General features: G+C 46.9%; 1 protein-coding gene and 1 non-coding gene across 2 annotated transcripts; both read left to right on the plus strand.

Annotated features, from left to right (window-relative positions):
* Positions 1-1630: 1630 nt before the first annotated feature.
* Positions 1631-21865, plus strand: LOC115186258 (N-terminal EF-hand calcium-binding protein 1; the record flags this gene model as incomplete). Its single annotated transcript, XM_029745927.1, has 7 exons — positions 1631-1763; positions 3103-3179; positions 8636-8689; positions 13977-14089; positions 15936-16013; positions 16537-16628; positions 20988-21865. Coding segments are annotated over 7 exons (576 nt in total), but the record flags the coding sequence as incomplete, so codon positions are not given.
* trnaa-ugc (transfer RNA alanine (anticodon UGC)) lies at positions 16293-16365 on the plus strand. The gene has a single exon. It is a non-coding gene; the product is annotated as a tRNA-Ala (tRNA).
* Positions 21866-22485: the final 620 nt, after the last annotated feature.

Raw genomic sequence — 22485 nt, forward strand, 5'->3', positions numbered from 1 at the left:
GATGTTTTACTGCTGGGCTGAGACTAGTTAGAGGATGTTTTACTGCTGGGTTGAGACTAGTTAGAGGATGTTTTACTGCTGGGCTGAGACTAGTTAGAGGATGTTTTTACTGCTGGGCTGAGACTAGTTAGAGGATGTTTTTACTGCTGGGCTGAGACTAGTTAGAGGATGTTTTACTGCTGGGTTGAGACTAGTTAGAGGATGTTTTACTGCTGGCCTGAGACTAGTTAGAGGATGTTTTACTGCTGGGCTGAGACTAGTTAGAGGATGTTTTACTGCTGGGCTGAGACTAGTTAGAGGATGTTTTACTGCTGGTTGGGTTGAGGCTAGTTAGAGGATGTTTTACTGCTGGTTGGGTTTGAGGCTAGTTAGAGGATGTTTTTACTGCTGGGTTTGAGACTAGTTAGAGGATGTTTTTACTGCTGGCTGGGCTGAGGCTAGTTAGTTAGCCAGGTGGCTGAGACCCTATCTGTGTCCCAAATGGCACCCTATTTCCTATAGAGCCCTATGGGAACTGGTCAGAACTATATAGGGAATAGGGTGCCATTTGGGACACAGACCCTGTGCTTTTAGAGACTCATCTCAGAAAATGTAATTGGCCAGGGACGATGTTGTGTGCGGAGAGAGCGTCCGATCACAGTCTTCCGTCGGCGTGACCCTTCCAATCACAGTCTTCCGTCGGAGTGACCCTTCCAATCACAGTCTTCCGTCGGAGTGACCCTTCCAATCACAGTCTTCCGTCGGAGTGACCCTTCCAATCACAGTCTTCCGTCGGAGTGACCCTTCCAATCACAGTCTGGCTGACGTCAGAGACGGGTCTCTTATACAGCCAAAGAGCATCATGATGTAAAGTTGTGTATTTATGACACTCTATCTCCCTATCCCATCCCTCCCCTCCAAAATGCTATTGTTCCCTTTGGCAGTGTTAATCCAGGACTGTTCCCTTTGGCAGTGTTAATCCAGGACTGTCCCCTTTGGCAGTGTTAATCCAGGGCTGTCCCCTTTGGCAGTGTTAACTCAGGACTGTCCCCTTTGGCAGTGTTAACTCAGGACTGTTCCCTTTGGCAGTGTTAATCCAGGACTGTTCCCTTTGGCAGTGTTAACTCAGGACTGTTCCCTTTGGCAGTGTTAATCCAGGGCTGTTCCCTTTGGCAGTGTTAATCCAGGACTGTTCCCTTTGGCAGTGTTAATCCAGGGCTGTTCCCTTTGGCAGTGTTAACTCAGGACTGTTACGCCTTCACCTCCCAGGATGCCGTAGACAGCCGAGAGCTGTGTGTGTGCATATACTGTATATCTGTGGGTGGTACCTTCCCTGTGGCTCAGTTGGTAGAGCATGGTGTTTGCAACGCCAGGGTTGTGCGTTTGATTCCCACGGGGGGCCAGCACAAAAAAATATGTTTTTAAATTATTTTTTTTTTAACAATGCATGAAATGAAATGAAATGTATGCACTCACTACTGTAATAAGAGCGTCTGCTAAATGACTAAAAATGAAGAAAAAAAAAGGCTAAAAAATGGTACCAGGGAAAGGTTCCTGACCTGCCTCTCCCTGTGTGTGTGTGTGTGTGTGTGTGTGTGTGTGTGTGTGTGTGTGTGTGTGTGTGTGTGTGTGTGTGTGTGTGTGTGTGTGTGTGTTCCCCAGACGAGGCCCAGTGAAGCCTGATGTGCTGTCCATCCAGTGGTCAGGGAGAAGATCCAACCGAAGGCTTCAAAGAAATAACAGTCTGTCTCCCAACAACCCGCTTCTCAGCCTGGTCAACTCAGGTACACACACACACACACACACGCACGCACACACACACACACACTCACACACACACACACACACACACTCACACTCACAGTCTGTGACTCAGTATGACTGGTATACTGTAGGACCAGCTGGTGACTCAGTCTGACTGGTATACTGTAGAACCAGCTGGTGACTCAGTATGACTGGTATACTGTAGGACCAGCTGGTGACTCAGTATGACTGGTATACTGTAGGACCAGCTGGTGACTCAGTATGACTGGTATATTGTAGGACCAGCTGGTGACTCAGTATGACTGGTATACTGTAGTACCAGCTGGTGACTCAGTCTGACTCATTTACTGTAGGACCAGCTGGTGACTCAGTCTGACTGGTATACTGTAGGACCAACTGGTGACTCAGTCTGACTGGTATACTGTAGGACCAGCTGGTGACTCAGTCTGACAGGTATACTGTAGGACCAGCTGGTGACTCAGTATGACTGGTATTCTGTAGGACCAGCTGGTGACTCAGTCTGACTGGTTTACTGTAGGACCAGCTGGTGACTCAGTATGACTGGTGTACTGTAGGACCAGCTGGTGACTCAGTATGACTGGTGTACTGTAGGACCAGCTGGTGACTCAGTATGACTGGTATATGGTAGGACCAGCTGGTGACTCAGTGTCACTGGTATGCTGTAGGACCAGCTGGTGACTCAGTCTGACTAGTATACTGTAGGACCAGCTGGTGACTCAGTATGACTGGTATATGGTAGGACCAGCTGCTGACTCAGTCTGACTGGTATACTGCAGGACCAGCTGGTGACTCAGTATGACTGGTATACTGTAGGACCAGCTGGTGAATCAGTATGACTGGTATACTGTAGGACCAGCTGGTGACTCAGTATGACTGGTATACTGCAGGACCAGCTGGTGACTCAGTATGACTGGTATTCTGTAGGACCAGCTGGTGACTCAGTATGACTGGTATTCTGTAGGACCAGCTGGTGACTCAGTATGACTGGTATACTGTAGGACCAGCTGGTGACTCAGACTGACTGGTTGTCTTTTTTTTCTTCTGCTTTAATCATGGCCCTATTTTAATCAGATTATATTCTCTATTTCACATGTTTTTCGTGTTTTAGAACTCGTTTTTCAAACTGAATTAGAAGCTGTATCTTTCTACATCAAGTCATTGGATGTCAATCGCCCAGAGAATTAGAGTACGCACACACACGCACACGGACATGTGAACACGCACACACAGCCTAAACAGCATTATTCTATTCCAACTGAGTCGAGTTACATCCGATTATCCCAGGTTAGAGGAAATGTGCCAATGCATTGTGCGTATGTTCTGCTCCCACTCTGCCAGGTCTGTATGAGGAGGACAACCAATGGATGACTCAGGTCAACAGACTCCAGAAGCTTATTGACCGGCTAGAGAAAAAGGTACATGGAAAATATATAGCGCCCTATTCCATCCACTCTCTCTGGTTTTATTCCCTAAATCTCCGTCTTTTTAATACTCTCTCCGTCTCTTTAAAACTCTCTCCGTCTCTTTAAAACTCTCTCCATCTCTTTAAAACTCTCTCCGTCTCTTTAAAACTCTCTCCGTCTCTTTAAAACTCTCTCCATCTCTTTAAAACTCTCTCCATCTCCATCTCTTTAAAACTCTCTCCATCTCTTTAAAACTCTCTCCATCTCTTTAAAACTCTCTCCATCTCTTTAAAACTCTCTCCATCTCCATCTCTTTAAAACTCTCTCCGTCTCTTTAAAACTCTCTCCATCTCTTTAAAACTCTCTCCATCTCCATCTCTTTAAAACTCTCTCCATCTCTTTAAAACTCTCTCCATCTCTTTAAAACTCTCTCCATCTCTTTAAAACTCTCTCCATCTCCATCTCTTTAAAACTCTCTCCATCTCTTTAAAACTCTCTCCATCTCCATCTCTTTAAAACTCTCTCCATCTCTTTAAAACTCTCTCCGTCTCTTTAAAACTCTCTCCATCTCTTTAAAACTCTCTCCATCTCGTCTCTTTTAAACTCTCTCCATCTCTTTAAAACTCTCTCCATCTCTTTATAACTCTCTCCATCTCCGTCTCTTTAAAACTCTCTCCATCTCTTTAAAACTCTCTCCATCTCTTTAAAACTCTCTCCATCTCCATCTCTTTATAACTCTCTCCTTCTCTTTATAACTCTCTCCGTCTCCATCTCTTTATAACTCTCTCCATCTCTTTAGTAATCTCTCCGTCGCCATCTCTTTATAACTCTCTCCATCTCTTTAGTACTCTCTCCGTCGCCATCTCTTTATAACTGTCATGCCTGCTCTCGCTCTTTCCCCCTGGCGCTCGAGGGCGCTAGTCTGCCCTGCATCAGGCACTCCTGCCATCATCAATTACGCACACCTGCCTTCCCTCGTCACACGCATCAGCGATATTGGACTCACCTGAACTCACTCATCACCTGTTTATTACCTCCCCTATATTTGTCAGTGCCCCTGCTCTGTTCCCCGCTGCTGCATTGATTGTTATTTGTCTGTGTTACCCGTGTGCTGACGCTGTCCCTGTCTCGTTCCATGTCTGTTCCATACTAAATGTTTGACTCCCCGTACCTGCTTCGCCTCTCCAGCGTCATCACTTAACAATAACTACCTCCATCTCTTTATAACCCTCTCCGTCTCTTTAAAACTCTCTCCATCTCTTTATAACTACCTCAATATTTTTATAACCCTCTCCATCTCTCTATAACTCTCTCCGTCTCTTTATAACCCTCTCCATCTCTTTATAACCCTCTCCATCTCTTTATAACCCTCTCCATCTCTCTATAACCCTCTCCATCTCTTTATAACCCTCTCCATCTCTCTATAACCCTCTCCATCTCTTTATAACCCTCTCCATCTCTCTATAACCCTCTCCATCTCCATATCTTTATAACCCTCTCCATCTCTCTATCACTCTCTCCATCTCTTTAAAACCCTCTCCATCTCTTTAAAACCCTCTCCATCTCTTTATAACCCTCTCCATCTCTTTATAACCCTCTCCATCTCTCTATAACCCTCTCCATCTCTTTATAACCCTCTCCATCTCTCTATAACCCTCTCCATCTCCATATCTTTATAACCCTCTCCATCTCCATCTCTTTATAACCCTCTCCATCTCTCTATCACTCTCTCCATCTCTTTATAACTCTCTCCATCTCTCTATAACCCTCTCCATCTCCATCTCTTTATAACTCTCTCCATCTCTTTATAACCCTCTCCATCTCCATCTCTTTATAACTCTCTCCATCTCCATCTCTTTATAACCCTCTCCATCTCTCTATAACCCTCTCCATCTCTTTATAACCCTCTCCATCTCCATCTCTCTATAACCCTCTCCATCTCCATCTCTCTATAACCCTCTCCATCTCTCTATAACCCTCTCCATCTCTTTATAACCCTCTCCATCTCCATCTCTCTATAACCCTCTCCATCTCCATCTCTTTATAACCCTCTCCATCTCTCTATAACCCTCTCCATCTCTTTATAACTCTCTCCATCTCCATCTCTCTATAACCCTCTCCATCTCCATCTCTTTATAACCCTCTCCATCTCCATCTCTCTATAACCCTCTCCATCTCTCTATAACCCTCTCCATCTCTCTATAACCCTCTCCATCTCTCTATAACCCTCTCCATCTCCATCTCTTTATAACCCTCTCCATCTCCATCTCTTTATAACCCTCTCCATCTCCATCTCTCTATAACCCTCTCCATCTCTTTATAACCCTCTCCATCTCCATCTCTCTATAACCCTCTCCATCTCTTTATAACCCTCTCCATCTCTCTATAACCCTCTCCATCTCCATCTCTCTATAACCCTCTCCATCTCTTTATAACCCTCTCCATCTCCATCTCTCTATAACCCTCTCCATCTCTTTATAACTCTCTCCATCTCTTTATAACTCTCTCCATCTCTTTATAACTCTCTCCATCTCTTTATAACCCTCTCCATCTCTCTATAACCCTCTCCATCTCCATATCTTTATAACCCTCTCCATCTCCATCTCTCTATCACTCTCTCCATCTCTTTAAAACTCTCTCCATCTCTTTATAACTCTCTCCATCTCTTTATAACCCTCTCCATCTCTTTATAACCCTCTCCATCTCCATATCTTTATAACTGTAACGTTTGTCGTCGGGAGACGAGGAAGCGGACCAAAACGCAGCTGGGAGCGAACACATGTTTATTCAACACCATGGAATTAACATGTACACAAAATTCAAGAAAAACCATCGATACGTTACTTGCTCAAACAAAAGAGACAACAACCCACAAACATCGTGGGGGAAAAGGAACTTAAATGTGATTCCCAATCAGACTTCACAAGTGACAGCTGTCTGATTGGGAAATCACCCCCGAGCCCAACATAGAAATAAAACACAAAGAAAGGCTATAACCAAAACATAGAAAATAAAGCATAGAAATGCCACACCCTGACCAAAATAGCAGAGTTCACCTGGTCAGGGCGTGACAGTACCCCCCCTCCAACGGTGCGTACTCCCGGCGCACCAAACTAAAGTCTATTAGGGGGGGGACCCGGGTGGGCGCCACACCCTCGGTGGAGGCTCTGGCCCCGGGCGTGTTTCTCCCCCTGCCTCCACCCTAGCCCTACCCCTCTGGCCCGGACTGGACCACTGTGGAGCGGCATGCTCAGGCTCCGGAGCGGAGCCGTCGACCGGAACATGATTGGGCACCGGTGGACCAGACACGGGCCGTGCCGGACTGTGGACACGCACCGTGGGCTTGGTGCGGGGAACAGGAACGGGCCGGACAGGACTGTGGACACGCACCGTGGGCTTGGTGCGGGGAACAGGGACGGGCCGGACAGGACTGTGGACACGCACCGTGGGCTTGGTGCGGGGAACAGGGACGGGCTGGACAGGACTGTGGACACGCACCGTGGGCTTGGTGCGGGGAACAGGGATGGGCCGGACAGGACTGGGGACACGCACCACTAACCTGGTGCGGGGAGCAGGGACGGGCCGGACAGGACTGGGGACACGCACCACTAACCTGGTGCGGGGAGCAGGGACGGGCCGGGCCGGACTGGGGACACGCACCACTAACCTGGTGCGGGGAGCAGGGACGGGCCGGACAGGACTGGGGACACGCACCACTAACCTGGTGCGGGGAGCAGGGACGGGCCGGACAGGACTGGGGACACGCACCACTGACTTGGTGCGGGGAGCAGGGACGGGCCGGACCGGACTGGGGACACGCACCACTGACTTGGTGCGGGGAGCAGGGACGGGCCAGACAGGACTGGGGACACGCACCACTAACCTGGTGCGGGGAGCAGGGACGGGCCGGACAGGACTGGGGACACGCACCACTAACCTGGTGCGGGGAGCAGGGACGGGCCGGACAGGACTGGGGACACGCACCACTAACCTGGTGCGGGGAGCAGGGACGGGCCAGACAGGACTGTGAACACGTACTGGTGACCTGAAGCGTGGAGCCGGTTTAGCCACTCGTCCTGGCTGGATGCCCATCCTAGCACGGCATGTGCTGGGCATGTCCACCGGACGCACTGGGCTGTGCGGGCGCACTGGCGACACAGCGCGCAACTCTGCATACCATGGCTTGGTGCGGGGAGCAGGGACGGGCCGGACAGGACTGGGGACACGCACCGTGGGCTTGGTGCGGGGAACAGGAACGGGCCAGACAGGACTGTGAACACGCACTGGTGACCTGAAGCATGGAGCCGGTTTAGCCACTCGTCCTGGCTGGATGCCCATCCTAGCACGGCATGTGCTGGGCATGTCCACCGGACGCACCGGGCTGTGCGGGCGCACTGGCGACACAGCGCGCAACTCAGCATACCATGGCACCTCCTCCAGATCTTCCCTCTGCAGGTCCTCAATCAAACGCCTCATCTCCTTCTCTTCCTCCGCCGTCATCCCCCACGAGAGCAGTGGTCTGGGCTCTTCCTCTGCCCTTCCGGACCACCCCATTAGCCCCCCCAAAAAAATTTCTTGGGGCTGTTTTCCGGGCCTCCTCGACCGCCGCCTGCGACTTCGTCTACCGGCTGGCTTTTCCTCCTCGACCTGGGAGTCCGTCCGCCAGGGTCCTTTCCCTGACATGATCTCCTCCCAGGTCCAGAACTCCTTTCCCTCGCGAGCCCATCTCTCGCGCTCCTTTTCCTCCCGCTGCTTGGTCCTGGTTCGGTGGGTTGTTCTGTCACGTTTGTCGTCGGGAGACGAGGAAGCGGACCAAAACGCAGCTGGGAGCGAACACATGTTTATTCAACACCATGGAATTAACATGTACACAAAATTCAAGAAAACCCGTCGATACGTTACTTGCTCAAACAAAAGAGACAACAACCCACAAACATCGTGGGGGAAAAGGAACTTAAATGTGATTCCCAATCAGACTTCACAAGTGACAGCTGTCTGATTGGGAAATCACCCCCGAGCCCAACATAGAAATAAAACACAAAGAAAGGCTATAACCAAAACATAGAAAATAAAGCATAGAAATGCCACACCCTGACCAAAATAGCAGAGTTCACCTGGTCAGGGCGTGACAATAACCCTCTCCATCTCCATCTCTCTATCACTCTCTCCATCTCTTTAAAACTCTCTCCATCTCTTTATAACCCTCTCCATCTCTCTATAACTCTCTCCATCTCCATCTCTTTATTACTCTCTCCATCTCTCTATCACTCTCTCACTGGTCACTGACTTGTATGAGTCACACAGTGCAGTAAACATGTAAATTACTGAAGTATTTCTTAGCAAGGCATACTACACACACACACGCGCACACACACACACACACACACATACACACACACACACACACACACACACATACACACACACACGCACACACGCACACTGACTGAATCTCCGGTTTCTTCCAGGAGGTTCGTATGGAGCCAGTTGAAGAGGAGGTGTTGGAAGGAATCACCAAATCAGTAACTTATCTACTATTAGCATTAGCTCTCCCTTCTATCTGTCTGTCACCCTGTTCGTTCTGTCGCCCTGTTCGTTCAGTCACCCTGTTCGTTCAGTCACCCTGTTCGTTCTGTCGCCCTGTTCGTTCTGTCACCCTGTTCGTTCTGTCACCCTGTTCGTTCTGTCGCCCTGTTCGTTCAGTCACCCTGTTCGTTCAGTCACCCTGTTCGTTCAGTCACCCTGTTCGTTCTGTCGCCCTGTTCGTTCAGTCACCCTGTTCGTTCAGTCACCCTGTTCGTTCTGTCACCCTGTTCGTTCTGTCGCCCTGTTCGTTCAGTCACCCTGTTCGTTCAGTCACCCTGTTCGTTCTGTCACCCTGTTCGTTCAGTCGCCCTGTTCGTTCTGTCGCCCTGTTCGTTCTGTCGCCCTGTTCGTTCTGTCACCCTGTTCTGTCCGTCACCCTGTTCGTTCTGTCACCCTGTTCGTTCAGTCACCCTGTTCGTTCTGTCACCCTGTCCATTCTGTCACCGTATTCGTTCTGTCACCCTGTTCTGTCCGTCACCCTGTTCAGTCTGGTCCGTCTGGTCCGTCTGGTCCGGTCTGTCTGGTCTGGTCCGTCTGGTCCGTCTGGTCCGTCTGGTCCGGTCTGTCTGGTCTGGTCCGTCTGGTCTGTCTGGTCCGTCTGGTCTGGTCCGTCTGGTCTGTCTGGTCCGTCTGGTCTGGTCCGTCTGGTCTGTCTGGTCTGTCTGGTCCGTCTGGTCTGGTCTGTCTGGTCTGGTCTGTCTGGTCCATCTGGTCTGGTCCATCTGGTCTGGTCTGTCTGGTCTGGTCCGTCTGGTCTGGTCCGTCTGGTCTGGTCTGTCTGGTCTGGTCTGTCTGGTCCATCTGGTCTGGTCTGTCTGGTCTGTTTGTTGTCATGGCAGAAGAGAAGACCTGGAACATTCAGAATCAGCTGCAGATGGTTGTCAAGGAAACAGTGGGTCTGAAACTTGTCTTGTCTTCCAGTAGTTTTTTTCCCTCCTCCCTGCGTCTTTCTGAGTCTTTATTTCTCTTTTTTGAATTTTTTGGTGTAGAAAGCAAAGCATGTTTGGACAACATTGAGCTACTACTGTGTGTGTGTGTGTGTGTGTGTGTGTGTGTGTGTTCCCTGCTTGACTCTGATTTTTTTTTTTAAATGTAGTGCACTATAAAGGGAATAGGTCGCCATTTTGGATGGAGCCCTGTTATCTCCTCACACCGTCACACATTGATGTGTCATCAGCCTCACCGTCCCCAGATCATACGAGGGAACCAATCACTATAGACACAGCAGCAGATCATATGTGGGAACCAATCACTATAGACACAGCAGCAGATCATATGAGGGAACCAATCACTATAGACACAGCAGCAGATCATATGAGGGAACCAATCACTATAGACACAGCAGCAGATCATATGAGGGAACCAATCACTATAGACACAGCAGCAGATCATATGTGGGAACCAATCACTGTAGACACAGCAGCAGATCATATGAGGGAACCAATCACTATAGACACAGCAGCAGATCATATGAGGGAACCAATCACTATAGACACAGCAGCAGATCACATGAGGGAACCAATCACTATAGACACAGCAGCAGATCATATGAGGGAACCAATCACTATAGACACAGCAGCAGATCATATGTGGGAACCAATCACCATAGACACAGCAGCAGATCATATGTGGGAACCAATCACCATAGAAACAGCAGCAGATCATATGAGGGAACCAATCACTATAGACACAGCGGCAGATCATATGTGGGAACCAATCATATTGATAGTTGTTAGAGAATAGATGTGTCCACAGGACTCAGGAGGCGTCCATTTTGGATAGTACTTAACTAGTGCAACAGTTTCACATATAACCTGTGGTAAAATACTGAATGTATGGTAACCAATTGATCATATTTTACAGTGAAACAGTGAATTTTCGTCACGTATGTGCATTGGACTCTGAGCCCTTGTGTGAGTCTGTTTGTGAGCCATACGGGCTCCAATTAGCCTGTAGAGGAGAGAGAGAGAGAGAGAGAGAGAGAGAGAGAGAGAGAGAGAGACAGAGAGAGAGACAGAGAGAGAGAGAGAGACAGAGAGACAGAGAGAGACAGAGAGACAGAGAGAGCGAGAGAGACAGAGAGACAGAGAGAGCGAGAGAGAGCGAGAGAGAGCGAGAGAGAGCGAGAGAGAGAGAGCGAGAGAGACAGTTAAAGGGCGTTTTATTAGCCTGTAGAGGAGAGAGAGAGAGAGAGAGAGAGAGAGAGAGAGAGAGAGATAGAGAGACAGTTAAAGGGCGTTTTATTAGCCTGTAGAGGAGAGAGAGAGAGAGAGAGATAGAGAGACAGTTAAAGGGCGTTTTATTAGCCTGTAGAGGAGAGAGAGAGAGAGAGAGAGAGAGAGAGAGAGAGAGAGAGACAGTTAAAGGGTGTTTTATTAGCCTGTAGAGGAGAGAGATAGAGAGACAGTTAAAGGGCATTTTATTAGTACAGAACCAGCTCAGAGTTCACTCGTGACCCAGGGGAGAAAGCTTTCACTTACTGTACCCATCAGCCCCTTCTGCTACTGTCAACAAACCCTGACTCTCTCAACAACAGACTGGTTATGCCCCAAATGGAACCTTATTCCCTATTTAGTGCACTACTTTAGACCAGGGACCCTGGTTAGTGCACTACTTTAGACCAGGGACCCTGGTTAGTGCACTACTTTAGACCATGGACCCTGGTAGTGCACTACTTTAGACCAGGGACCCTGGTAGTGCACTACTTTAGACCAGGGACCCTGGTTAGTACACTACTTTAGACCATGGACCCTGGTTAGTGCACTACTTTAGACCAGGGACCCTGGTTAGTGCACTACTTTAGACCATGGACCCTGGTTAGTGCACTACTTTAGACCATGGACCCTGGTTAGTGCACTACTTTAGACCAGGGACCCTGGTTAGTGCACTACTTTAGACCATGGACCCTGGTTAGTACACTACTTTAGACCATGGACCCTGGTTAGTGCACTACTTTAGACCATGTACACTGGTAGTGCACTACTTTAGACCATGGACCCTGGTTAGTGCACTACTTTAGACCAGGGACCCTGGTAGTGCACTACTTTAGACCAGGGACCCTGGTTAGTGCACTACTTTAGACCAGGGACCCTGGTAGTGCACTACTTTAGACCAGGGACCCTGGTTAGTGCACTACTTTAGACCAGGGACCCTGGTAGTGCACTACTTTAGACCAGGGACCCTGGTTAGTGCACTACTTTAGACCAGGGACCCTGGTAGTGCACTACTGATGGTCAGGAGTCTTATGGCTTGGGGGGTAGAAGCTGTTTAGAAGCCTCTTGGACCTAGACTTGGCGCTCCGGTACCGCTTGCCGTGCGGTAGCAGAGAGAACATGTCTTGGGTGGCTGGAGTCTTTGACAATTTTTAGGGCCTTCCTCTGACACCGCTTGGTATAGAGGTCCTGGATGTCAGGAAGCTTGGCCCCAGTGATGTACTGGGCCGTACGCACTACCCTCTGTAGTGCCTTGCGGTCGGAGGCCGAGCAGTTGCCATAACAGGCAGTGATGCAACCAGTCAGGATGCTCTCGATGGTGCAGCTGTAAAACCTTTTGAGGATCTGAGGGCCCATGCCAAATATTTTCAGTCTCCTGAGGGGGAATAGGTTTTGTCGTGCCCTCTTCACGACTGTCTTGGTGTACTTGGACCATGTTAGTTTGTTGGTGATGTGGACACCAAGGAACTTGAAGCTCTCAACCTGCTCCACTACAGCCCCGTCGATGAGAATGGGGGCGTGCTCGGTTCTCCTTTTCCTGTAGTCCACAATCATCTCCTTTGTCTTGATCACATTGAGGGAGAGGTTGTTGTCCTGGCACCACACGGTCAGGTCACTGACCTCCTCCCTATAGGCTGTCTCATCGTTGTCGGTGATCAGGCCTACCGCTGTTGTGTCGTCAGCAAACTTAATGATGGTGTTGGAGTCGTGTTTGGCCATGCAGTCGTGGGTGAACAGGGAGTACAGGAGGGGACTGAGCACGCACCCCTGAGGGATAATAATATGAGCTGTTATTATCCCATGTCTGTTTATGTGTTGTTATGTTGTTGTTTATTTGTTGTTATGGTGTTGTTTATGTGTTATGTTATTGTTTATGTGTTATGTTGTTGTTAATGTGTTGTTTATTTGCTGTTATGTTGTTATTTATGTGTTGTTTATGGGTTATGTTGGTGTTTATGTGTTGTTTATGCGTTGTTATGTTGTTGTTTATGTGTTGTTATTTATATGTTGTTATGTTGTTGTTTTTGTTGTTGTTTATATGTTGTTATGTTGCTGTTTATGTGTTGTTATTTATATGTTGTTGTTTATGTGTTGTTATGTTGTAGTATATGTGTTGTTATGTTGTTATTCATGTGTTGTTATGTTGTTGTTTATGTGTTGTTTATGTGTTTTTATGTTGCTGTTTATGTGTTGTTATGTTGTAGTTTATGTGTTGTCATGTTGTTATTCCTGTGTTGTTATGTTGTTGTTTATGTGTTGTTATGTTGTTGTTTATGTGTTGTTTATGTGTTGTTATGTTGCTGGCACCGCGGGCACCTTTAGCCCCGGGGTGGCAGGCCCGATGATGCAACTACTTTCACAACGCCTGATCCTACCAATCTCCAATTACTGTGCTGCAATTTAACTAGTGCATAGAGGGTAAACCACTGAAATAGAATCACTAGAATGGGTGTCTCCATTCAAGTCAATAGGTCTGTAATGGGTCTGTAAGGGCTATGGCCATTCTAGTGGTTGTATTTCTATGGGGTAAACCTTTCACAGAGGACATGTCAGGATAACAAGTCCCATGGTCCCACCACCGTCAGCTGAAGGTCTGTCCTTAGTGACAGCCTAGGAGGAAGCCTACTCCCTCCCAGATAGCTTCCCTCACACCCCTGTCTAATATTCACTGTCCTCTGTCCCCTGTCCTGTCTGTCCTGTCTGTCCCCTGTCCTGTCTGTTCTCTGTCCCCTGCCCTGTCTGTCCCCTGTCCTGTCTGTCCCCTGTCCTGTCTGTTCTCTGTCCCCTGCCCTGTCTGTCCCCTGTCCTGTCTGTCCTCTGTCCTGTCTGTCTTGTCTGTCCCCTGTCCTGTCTGTCCCCTGTCCCCTGTCCTCTGTCCCCTGTCCTGTCTGTCCTCTGTCTCCTGTCCTGTCTGTCCTCTGTCCCCTGTCCTGTCTTTCCTCTGTCCTGTCTGTCCTCTGTCCCCTGTCCTGTCTGTCCTCTGCCTTGTCTTTCCTCTGTCCCCTCCCAGCACATCCTGATAGTCCAGAGGCAGCTGAATGTGTTGGAGGAGGAGCTGGATGAGTTTCGCCTGGCTCTCAGACAGTACATGGAGTGTGCCTGCGCCCAGACCGGCTGCCTGCAGTAAGAGCTCATACACTACAACTCTGTCTTTCAACAACAACTTCCTGTAGTAAATAGAAACATTTTAGTTTTTCAGGCCCATTAAGTCTAATACTGGGGGTTTAAAAAAGCCAGTTTAATATCTTGGTGGGTTTTTATATGTGTGCTATTTCACACATGTACATTATAAATGTGTTTTGTTTTTCTTCATATCCCAACTCCCCCTGAGACACAAATCAACAGATTTATTTCACCTTGTTGACTCGGGGTTTTCAAACTAGCGACCTTTGGGTTACTGGCCCAACACTCTAACCCCTTCATCGGTATAGTCAGAGACATACGTGGTGTTTACACAGTAAAGGTGAGCAGAGTACAGCATGCTTACTGCTTCTCACTGATTTTGCTGATCAGTCAAATTAGTGGGAGAGTTATGCACAATATGGATAATCTGGAGGAGGCAGGAGAGGAGAGGAAATACAGATTGTACGTGTAGTTGTGTTGTAGTTGTGTTGTATAGCTACAGAGCCTTTAGAAATGCCATGTGGCACAGCAGGGGTATGTGACTCAGTCTCACTGGCAGGCATCTTTCTCTGTCTTTCTCTCTCTTTCTCCTTACCGAACCTGCCGTCTCTAACTCTGAATACTATGGCTATGAAAAGCCAACTGACATTTACTCCTGAGGGGCTGATCTGTTGCACCTTCTACTACCTCTGTGATTATTATTATTTGATCCTGCTGATCATCTATGAACGTTTGAACATCTTGAAGAATGAGGACTGGCCACCACTCAGAGCCTGGTTCCTCTCTACCCAGTACAGCCAGTAGAGGACTGGTCACCTCTCAGAGCCTGGTTCCTCTCTACCCAGTACAGCCAGTAGAGGACTGGTCACCCCTCAGAGCCTGGTTCCTCTCTACCCAGTACAGCCAGTAGAGGACTGGTCACCTCTCAGAGCCTGGTTCCTCTCTACCCAGTACAGCCAGTAGAGGACTGGCCACCACTCAGAGCCTGGTTCCTCTCTACCCAGTACAGCCAGTAGAGGACTGGTCACCTCTCAGAGCCTGGTTCCTCTCTACCCAGTACAGCCAGTAGAGGACTGGTCACCTCTCAGAGCCTGGTTCCTCTCTACCCAGTACAGCCAGTAGAGGACTGGTCACCCCTCAGAGCCTGGTTCCTCTGGTCTACCCAGTACAGCCAGTAGAGGACTGGTCACCCCTCAGAGCCTGGTTCCTCTGGTCTACCCAGTACAGCCAGTAGAGGACTGGTCACCCCTCATAGTCTGGTTCCTCTCCAGGTTTCTTCCTAGGTTCCTGCCTTTCTAGGGAGTTTTTCCTTGCCACCGTGCTTCTACATCTGCATTGCTTGCTGTTTGGGGGGTTTAGGCTGGGTTTCTGTAACAGCACTTTGAGATATCAGCTGATGTGAAATGGGCTTTATAAATACATGTTATTGATTTTGAGAGAGAGAGAGAGGGAGAGAGAGAGAGAAATGTATGTTTCCCATGCCAATACAGCCCTTGAATTGAATTGAAAGAGAGAGAAAGAGAGAAAGAGAGAGTAGCCTACAGGATGGAATGACATTAAAGAAGTCTTGTCATTAACAATTCCCAAAACAACAAGAATCCTGCCAGTGTTTCAATCAGTAGTTTGACTAAATCCTAATGAATTTCTCTGGGAATAAAACACAAAGCTGAAAGGAAAACATAGTTGACGAACATGTTTGACAAATCTACTTAGTGACTGGAAAACAAATCTGAACCAAAATCAGTCTAAGCTGATTTTTTTTAAAGTACAAGCTGTATAATCCTACATGTATGTCACTTACATGCTAATAAGACACTTTTTCTTCTTCTTCTTCTTCTGTGGTTAGTGTGGCAGTTCAGCGACTGGCTAAAGAGTCCCGTTTCATTCTGTACGAGTTCTGGGAACACAACCACGTGTGGAAGAAGTAAGTAGTCTTTCTCTCTAGCTGACAATCATTATCAGTGGAAACTAAATTACAGCACTTGACATGTTTTGACTCTCCAGTTTGTCCCCACTGTGAGACTTCCTCTGAGGAAGACATCATGTGAAGTCGAAAAACATCCGTTCAACTACTCATGAAATAAAACCTGGGATAAGAAGATATGACTCTCTGCCTGCTGTTTCGAATGCTCCAACTTGTTTACCAGGAATTCATCAATTTTTTTTTTGGGGGGGGGAATTCTTCTTGGGGTAAACATCTATGGTCCCTGTGGCTCAGTTGGTAGAGCATGGTGTTTGCAACGCCAGGGTTGTGGGTTCGATTCCCACGGGGGACCAGTACAGAAAAAATAAATAAATAAATGTATGAAATGTATGAATTCACTACTGTAAGTCGCTCTGGATAAGAGCGTCTGCTAAATGACTAAAATGTAAAAATGTAAACCTTACGACTTGAATGTAAAAGCACTTTGAGCACTTGGAAAGTTGAAGTGTTTTTGTCTTTTCAGCCATCTCCAGACGAACTACAGTAAGTCGTTCCAGAGAGGCAACGTGGACTTCCTGGAGACACCGGAGCTCATGACCACCATGCTGGTGCCTGGTACGGCAATCAATAACACACCTGGGATTCACACTGAATTCTTTCACATGTGGTACATCAATCAATAACACACCTGGGATTCATACCGAATTCTTTCACATGTGGTACGTCAATCAATAACACACCTGGGATTCATACTGAATTCTGAACATGTGGTACATCAATCAATAACACACCTGGGATTCACACTGAATTCTGAACATGTGGTACATCAATCAATAACACATCTGGGATTCATACTGAATTCTGAACATGTGGTACATCAATCAATAACACACCTGGGATTCATACTGAATTCTGAACATGTGGTACATCAATCAATAACACACCTGGGATTCATACTGAATTCTGAACATGTGGTACGTCAATCAATAACACATCTGGGATTCATACCGAATTCTTTCACATGTGGTACATCAATCAATAACACATCTGGGATTCATACTGAATTCTGAACATGTGGTACATCAATCAATAACACACCTGGGATTCACACTGAATTCTTTCACATGTTCTGAACATTGTCTTAAAGGTCCAATGCAGCAGTTTTTACATCAATATCAAATCCATTTTTTTTTGGGGGGGGGGGATGACAATTTAGTTCCTTATTAACCAGATATCTATCCAACTATTTAATGCGGATGGTTACGACCGAGGCTAATGGAAACATGAAATACCGGTACAATTTTATAAAAGCCAAACAATTTGTTCATTTGACATGGTGGGATCTTTTTGTGGGATCTTTTTGTGTCAGTTGGTAGAGCATGGTGTTTGCAACACCAGGGTTGTGAGTTCGATTCCCACGGGGGGCCAGCACAGAAAAATAATGTATGAAATGAAATGTATGCCTTCACTACTGTAAGTCGCTCTGGATAAGGGCGTCTGCTAAATGACTAAAATGTAATGTAAATGTAAATTAGTCGAGAAATAGCAATGGAAACACCTTTTAACGAGCAAATATTGAAATAATAACCACCAAATCAAAGTAAACTTGGAGTCACTAAGATTTGGGATTCAGATTGTTAGGTTACAGATGAAATAACTGATGAACTTCCCAGGGTGTGTGGTGAAAGTGCACGGTGATGAGCTTGATTCTCCTTTCCAATAAATATTGAGAGTCTTATTCTGGTGACATGATGATGATGGATTGCTTGGCTGCCATTTTGACAAATATACAAATAATATCGCTCTTATCCATAATAATCTCATACTGTGGAATCCTGAGTGGGCACATTCGTTATATAACTCAAATTGTTTGTGACAAAACCATCTAGTAGAGTTGAAAATGAGATGGAAACACATTTAAATTCTAATTTTAATTTGGTAGATGGGAGTTTAACTGCAAAAGTTTATTTTATGTCACGGACTCACAGCCTTCTATCTGCAAAAAGTCCGTTTGATGGAAACACATCTCTGGTGGGAAGATTAGCATATTTTTGAATATTCGCATGAAAATCTGTCACATATTGAATGGAAACCTAGCTACTGTAATATTTTTCCATTAAACTAGACTAAATATATTTTTTTAGCAAAATACTATTTCTCAAGTAAGAATTTTGCTGGGACTGTGGGGAGCGAAAAAAACAACCTTAAAGTTAGCTGTTATTGGCAGAGAGGTTTGGAACTCTCTTTGTTATTGGTCTATTAACCAATTTACCGCAGGGTGATGTCACCAGGCAAGGTGGAACTCCCGCCCATGGACAGCTGCTGATTAGAAGGTCCTGTGTAGATTGTATTTTCAACCAGCATCTATCAGGAAATAAACACTGATCAAATGTTTTCACACTTTTACAGTGTTGGTTTCATCAGCTGTTGTACAATATGATACAAAACACAGAAAACATGTTTTATTTATTTTTGGACTGCAATTGACCTTTAAGCCTGCCTGGGCTACCATGTTGATTGAGTTAGCACTTCTGGGACTAATATTGACAGTGAGCGACCCGGTTCTACGTATTGGACTGGTTTGTGACTAACGGACTCTGTCCCTGGTTAGAGGGGAATAAAGCAGCCCAAGAATTAACACACAGGAAGTTCATTTAAACACATTGAGGAAGATGTACATGTGGATAAAATATTCCCATGTACTAAAGTCCAACCACGCTCACAGACTGAAAAAAAAGACAGTTCTGGTACGGGCAATATTTACTCCCTTTGAGAGCCTGGGTCAGGCTGGCTAGCCAATCAGGACCTGGAGAGACTGCATGGCTAGAGTGTGCACAGGGGTGAGACACATGGCTATTGTCTGATTGGCTGAAGCCATGTTCTGGAGGAGATATCAGCTATTGTCTGATTGGCTGAAGCCATGTTCTGGAGGAGATATCAGTTATTGTCTGATTGGCTGAAGCCATGTTCTGGAGGAGATATCAGCTATTGTCTGATTGGTTGAAGCCATGTTCTGGAGGAGATATCAGCTATTGTCTGATTGGTTGAAGCCATGTTCTGGAGGAAATATCAGCTGTTGTCTGATTGGCTGAAGCCATGTTCTCGAAGGAGATATGATCTCAGACGTGAGAAGGATGAGTGAGAGCCAGACAGAGTAGCTCCAGAAAGTAAATGTGCACACAACACAGTGATATAGCGTCCTGTAACGCCCTCGGCAGGGAGATTCTGTAACAATTATAAACTGGGGGGGGGGGGGGGGGGGTTAGCGCCCTGAATGCTGATTGGCTGACAGCTGTAGTATATCAGACCGTATACCATGGGTATGACAAAACATGTAATTGTACTGCTCTAATGACGTTGGTAACCAGTTTATAATAGCAATAAGGCACCTTGGGGGTTTGTGCTATATGGTCAATATACCACGGCTAAGGGCTGTGTCCAGGCACTCCGCGTTGCGTCGTCCATAATAACAGCCCTTAGCCGTGGTATATTGGCCATATACCACAACCCATCGGGCCTTATTGCTTAACTATATGCCATTGAGCAGCCGCTTTTATACAAAGCAAGTTACAGTCATACATATGGGTGGTGGTCCCGGGAATTGAACCCACGATCCTGGTATTTCAAGCATCATGCTCTACCAACTGATCTCCAGAGAAGCAGTCTTCTGTTGGTTCCATCTTGCCAGCTCAGTCAATATAGTCCTCTGTTCCCTTGAACACGATCCCCTTTGCACTCCGGCCTCCCGGGGAGTTACATTGATTCTGAGGAGGACAGTTTAGACATGTTGATTTGGAAGCGGTTTATTATGTAATGGATCAGTGTTTGTGAGTAAGTGTGTCTTCTCTCCCTCCCTTCTCTCACGCTTTTCTCTTCTTCTCTTCTCTCCTTCCCTTCTCTCGCACTCTTCTCTCCTTCCCTTCTCTCCCTCCCTTCTCTCCTTCTCTTCTCTCCTTCCCTTCTCTCCCTCTCTTCTCTCCCTCTCTTCTCTCCCTCCCTTCTCTCCCTCCCTTCTCTCCTTCTCTTCTCTCCCTCTCCTCTTCTCTCCCTCCCTTCTCTCCTTCCCTTCTCTCCTTCTCTTCTCTCCCTCTCTCTTCTCTCCCTCCCTTCTCTCCTTCTCTTCTCTCCCTCCCTTCGCTCCCTCCCTTCTCTCCCTCCCTTCTCTCCTTCTCTCCTTCTCTTCTCTCCCTCCCTTCTCTCCCTCCCTTCTCTCCTTCTCTTCTCTCCCTCTCTCTTCTCTCCCTCCCTTCTCTCCTTCTCTTCTCTCCCTCCCTTCTCTCCCTCCCTTCTCTCCCTCCCTTCTCTCCTTCTCTCCTTCCCTTCTCTCCCTCCCTTCTCTCCTTCTCTTCTCTCCCTCCCTTCTCTCCCTCCCTTCTCTCCCTCCCTTCTCTCCTTCTCTCCTTCTCTTCTCTCCCTCCCTTCTCTCCCTCCCTTCTCTCCTTCTCTTCTCTCCCTCCCTTCTCTCCCTCCCTTCTCTCCCTCCCTTCTCTCCTTCTCTTCTCTCCCTCTCTCTTCTCTCCCTCCCTTCTCTCCTTCTCTCCTTCTCTTCTCTCCCTCCCTTCTCTCCTCCCTTCTCTCCTTCTCTTCTCTCCCTCCCTTCTCTCCCTCCCTTCTCTCCCTCCCTTCTCTCCTTCTCTTCTCTCCCTCTCTTCTCTCCCTCCCTTCTCTCCTTCTCTCCTTCTCTTCTCTCCCTCCCTTCTCTCCCTCCCTTCTCTCCTTCTCTTCTCTCCCTCCTTCTCTCCCTCCCTTCTCTCCTTCTCTTCTCTCCTCTCCTTCTCTCCTCCCTTCTCTCCCTCCCTTCTCTCCTCTCCCTTCTCTTCCTCCATTCTCTCCTCCCTTCTCTCCTTCCTTCTCCTCCCTTCTCTCCCTCCCTTCTCTCCTCTCTTCTCCCCTCCTCTCTCCCTCTCTTCTCTCCCTCCCTTCTCTCCTTCTCTCCTTCTCTTCTCTCCCTCCCTTCTCTCCCTCTCTTCTCAGCCTCCTGGTGGGTCCTAAACAACAACTAAATGACATCACGCCAGGACGACTGAGGACCGCTATCGATCAGAAACATAGTTTGTAGTCAATCGGCTATCATTAGCATTGTCATTGGGAAGAAGTGCACACACACACACACACACACACACACACACACACACACACACACACACACACACACTACTGTCAACTTGTACTGTGAAGTAATTCTGAATTATTATGTATCAGACCTCTGTGTCCCTTCCTATTAGCTGTGTATTGATGTTCTCTAGATGTTTACCTTGTATTGATGGTACAGTTCATGTTCTCTAGATGTTTACCTTGTTAGGATGGTACAGTTCAGGTTCTCTAGATGTTTACCTTGTTAGGATGGTACAGTTCCATGTTCTCTAGATGTTTACCTTGTTAGGATGGTACAGTTCCATGTTCTCTAGATGTTTACCTTGTTAGGATGGTACAGTTCCATGTTCTCTAGATGTTTACCTTGTATTGATGGTACAGGTTCCATGTTCTCTAGATGTTTACCTTGTATTGATGGTACAGTTCCATGTTCTCTAGATGTTTACATCAGCACAGTTTCCAGTTCTGTGTCTCAAATGGCACCCTATTCCCTATATAGTGCACTACTTTAGACCAGAGCCCTATGGAACCCTATTCCCTATATAGTGCACTACTTTAGACCAGAGCCCTATAGAACCCTATTCCCTATATAGTGCACTACTTTAGACCAGAGCCCTGCACTCTACAGGGAATATTGTGTCATTTGGAATGCATGCCACCTGTCAGTAGCAGTATGGTTCTCTACACTACTGGTCACAAGTTTTAGAACACAAGGGTTTTTTCTTTATTTCTACTATTTTCTACATTGTAGAATAATAGTGTAGATATCAAAACAATGAAATAACACATATGGAATCATGTAGTAACCAAAAAAGTGTTAAACAAATCAAAATATATTTCATATTTAAGATTCTTTAAAGTAGCCACCCTTTGTCTTGATGACAGCTTGGCACAATCTTGGCATTCTCTCAACCAGCTTCATGAGATAGTCACCTGAAATGCATTTCAATTAACAGGTGTGCCTTCTTAAAAGTTAATTTGTGGAATTTCTTCACGAGACTACTCCATTTTTTTCTTTCAGCCTTTGAATGAATACAACATTGCCCGGTTGGAATATTATCGCTATTTTACGAGAAAAATGCGCTCACGTGTCACCCTTTGGATAGTGACCTGAACGCACGAACAAAACGGAGCTATTTGAATATAACTATGGATTATTTGGAACCAAAACAACATTTGTTGTTGAAGTAGAAGTCCTGGGAGTGCATTCTGACGAAGAACAGCAAAGGTAATCCAATTTTTCTAATAGTAAATCGGAGTTTGGTCAGGGCTAAACTTGGTGGGTGTCTAAATAGCTACCTCGTGATGGCTGGGCTATCTACTCAGAATATTGCAAAATGTGCTTTCACCGAAAAGCTATTTTAAAATCTGACACCGC

The sequence above is a fragment of the Salmo trutta genome, unplaced genomic scaffold (genome assembly GCF_901001165.1).
Source record: "Salmo trutta unplaced genomic scaffold, fSalTru1.1, whole genome shotgun sequence".
Lineage (NCBI taxonomy): Eukaryota > Metazoa > Chordata > Actinopteri > Salmoniformes > Salmonidae > Salmo > Salmo trutta.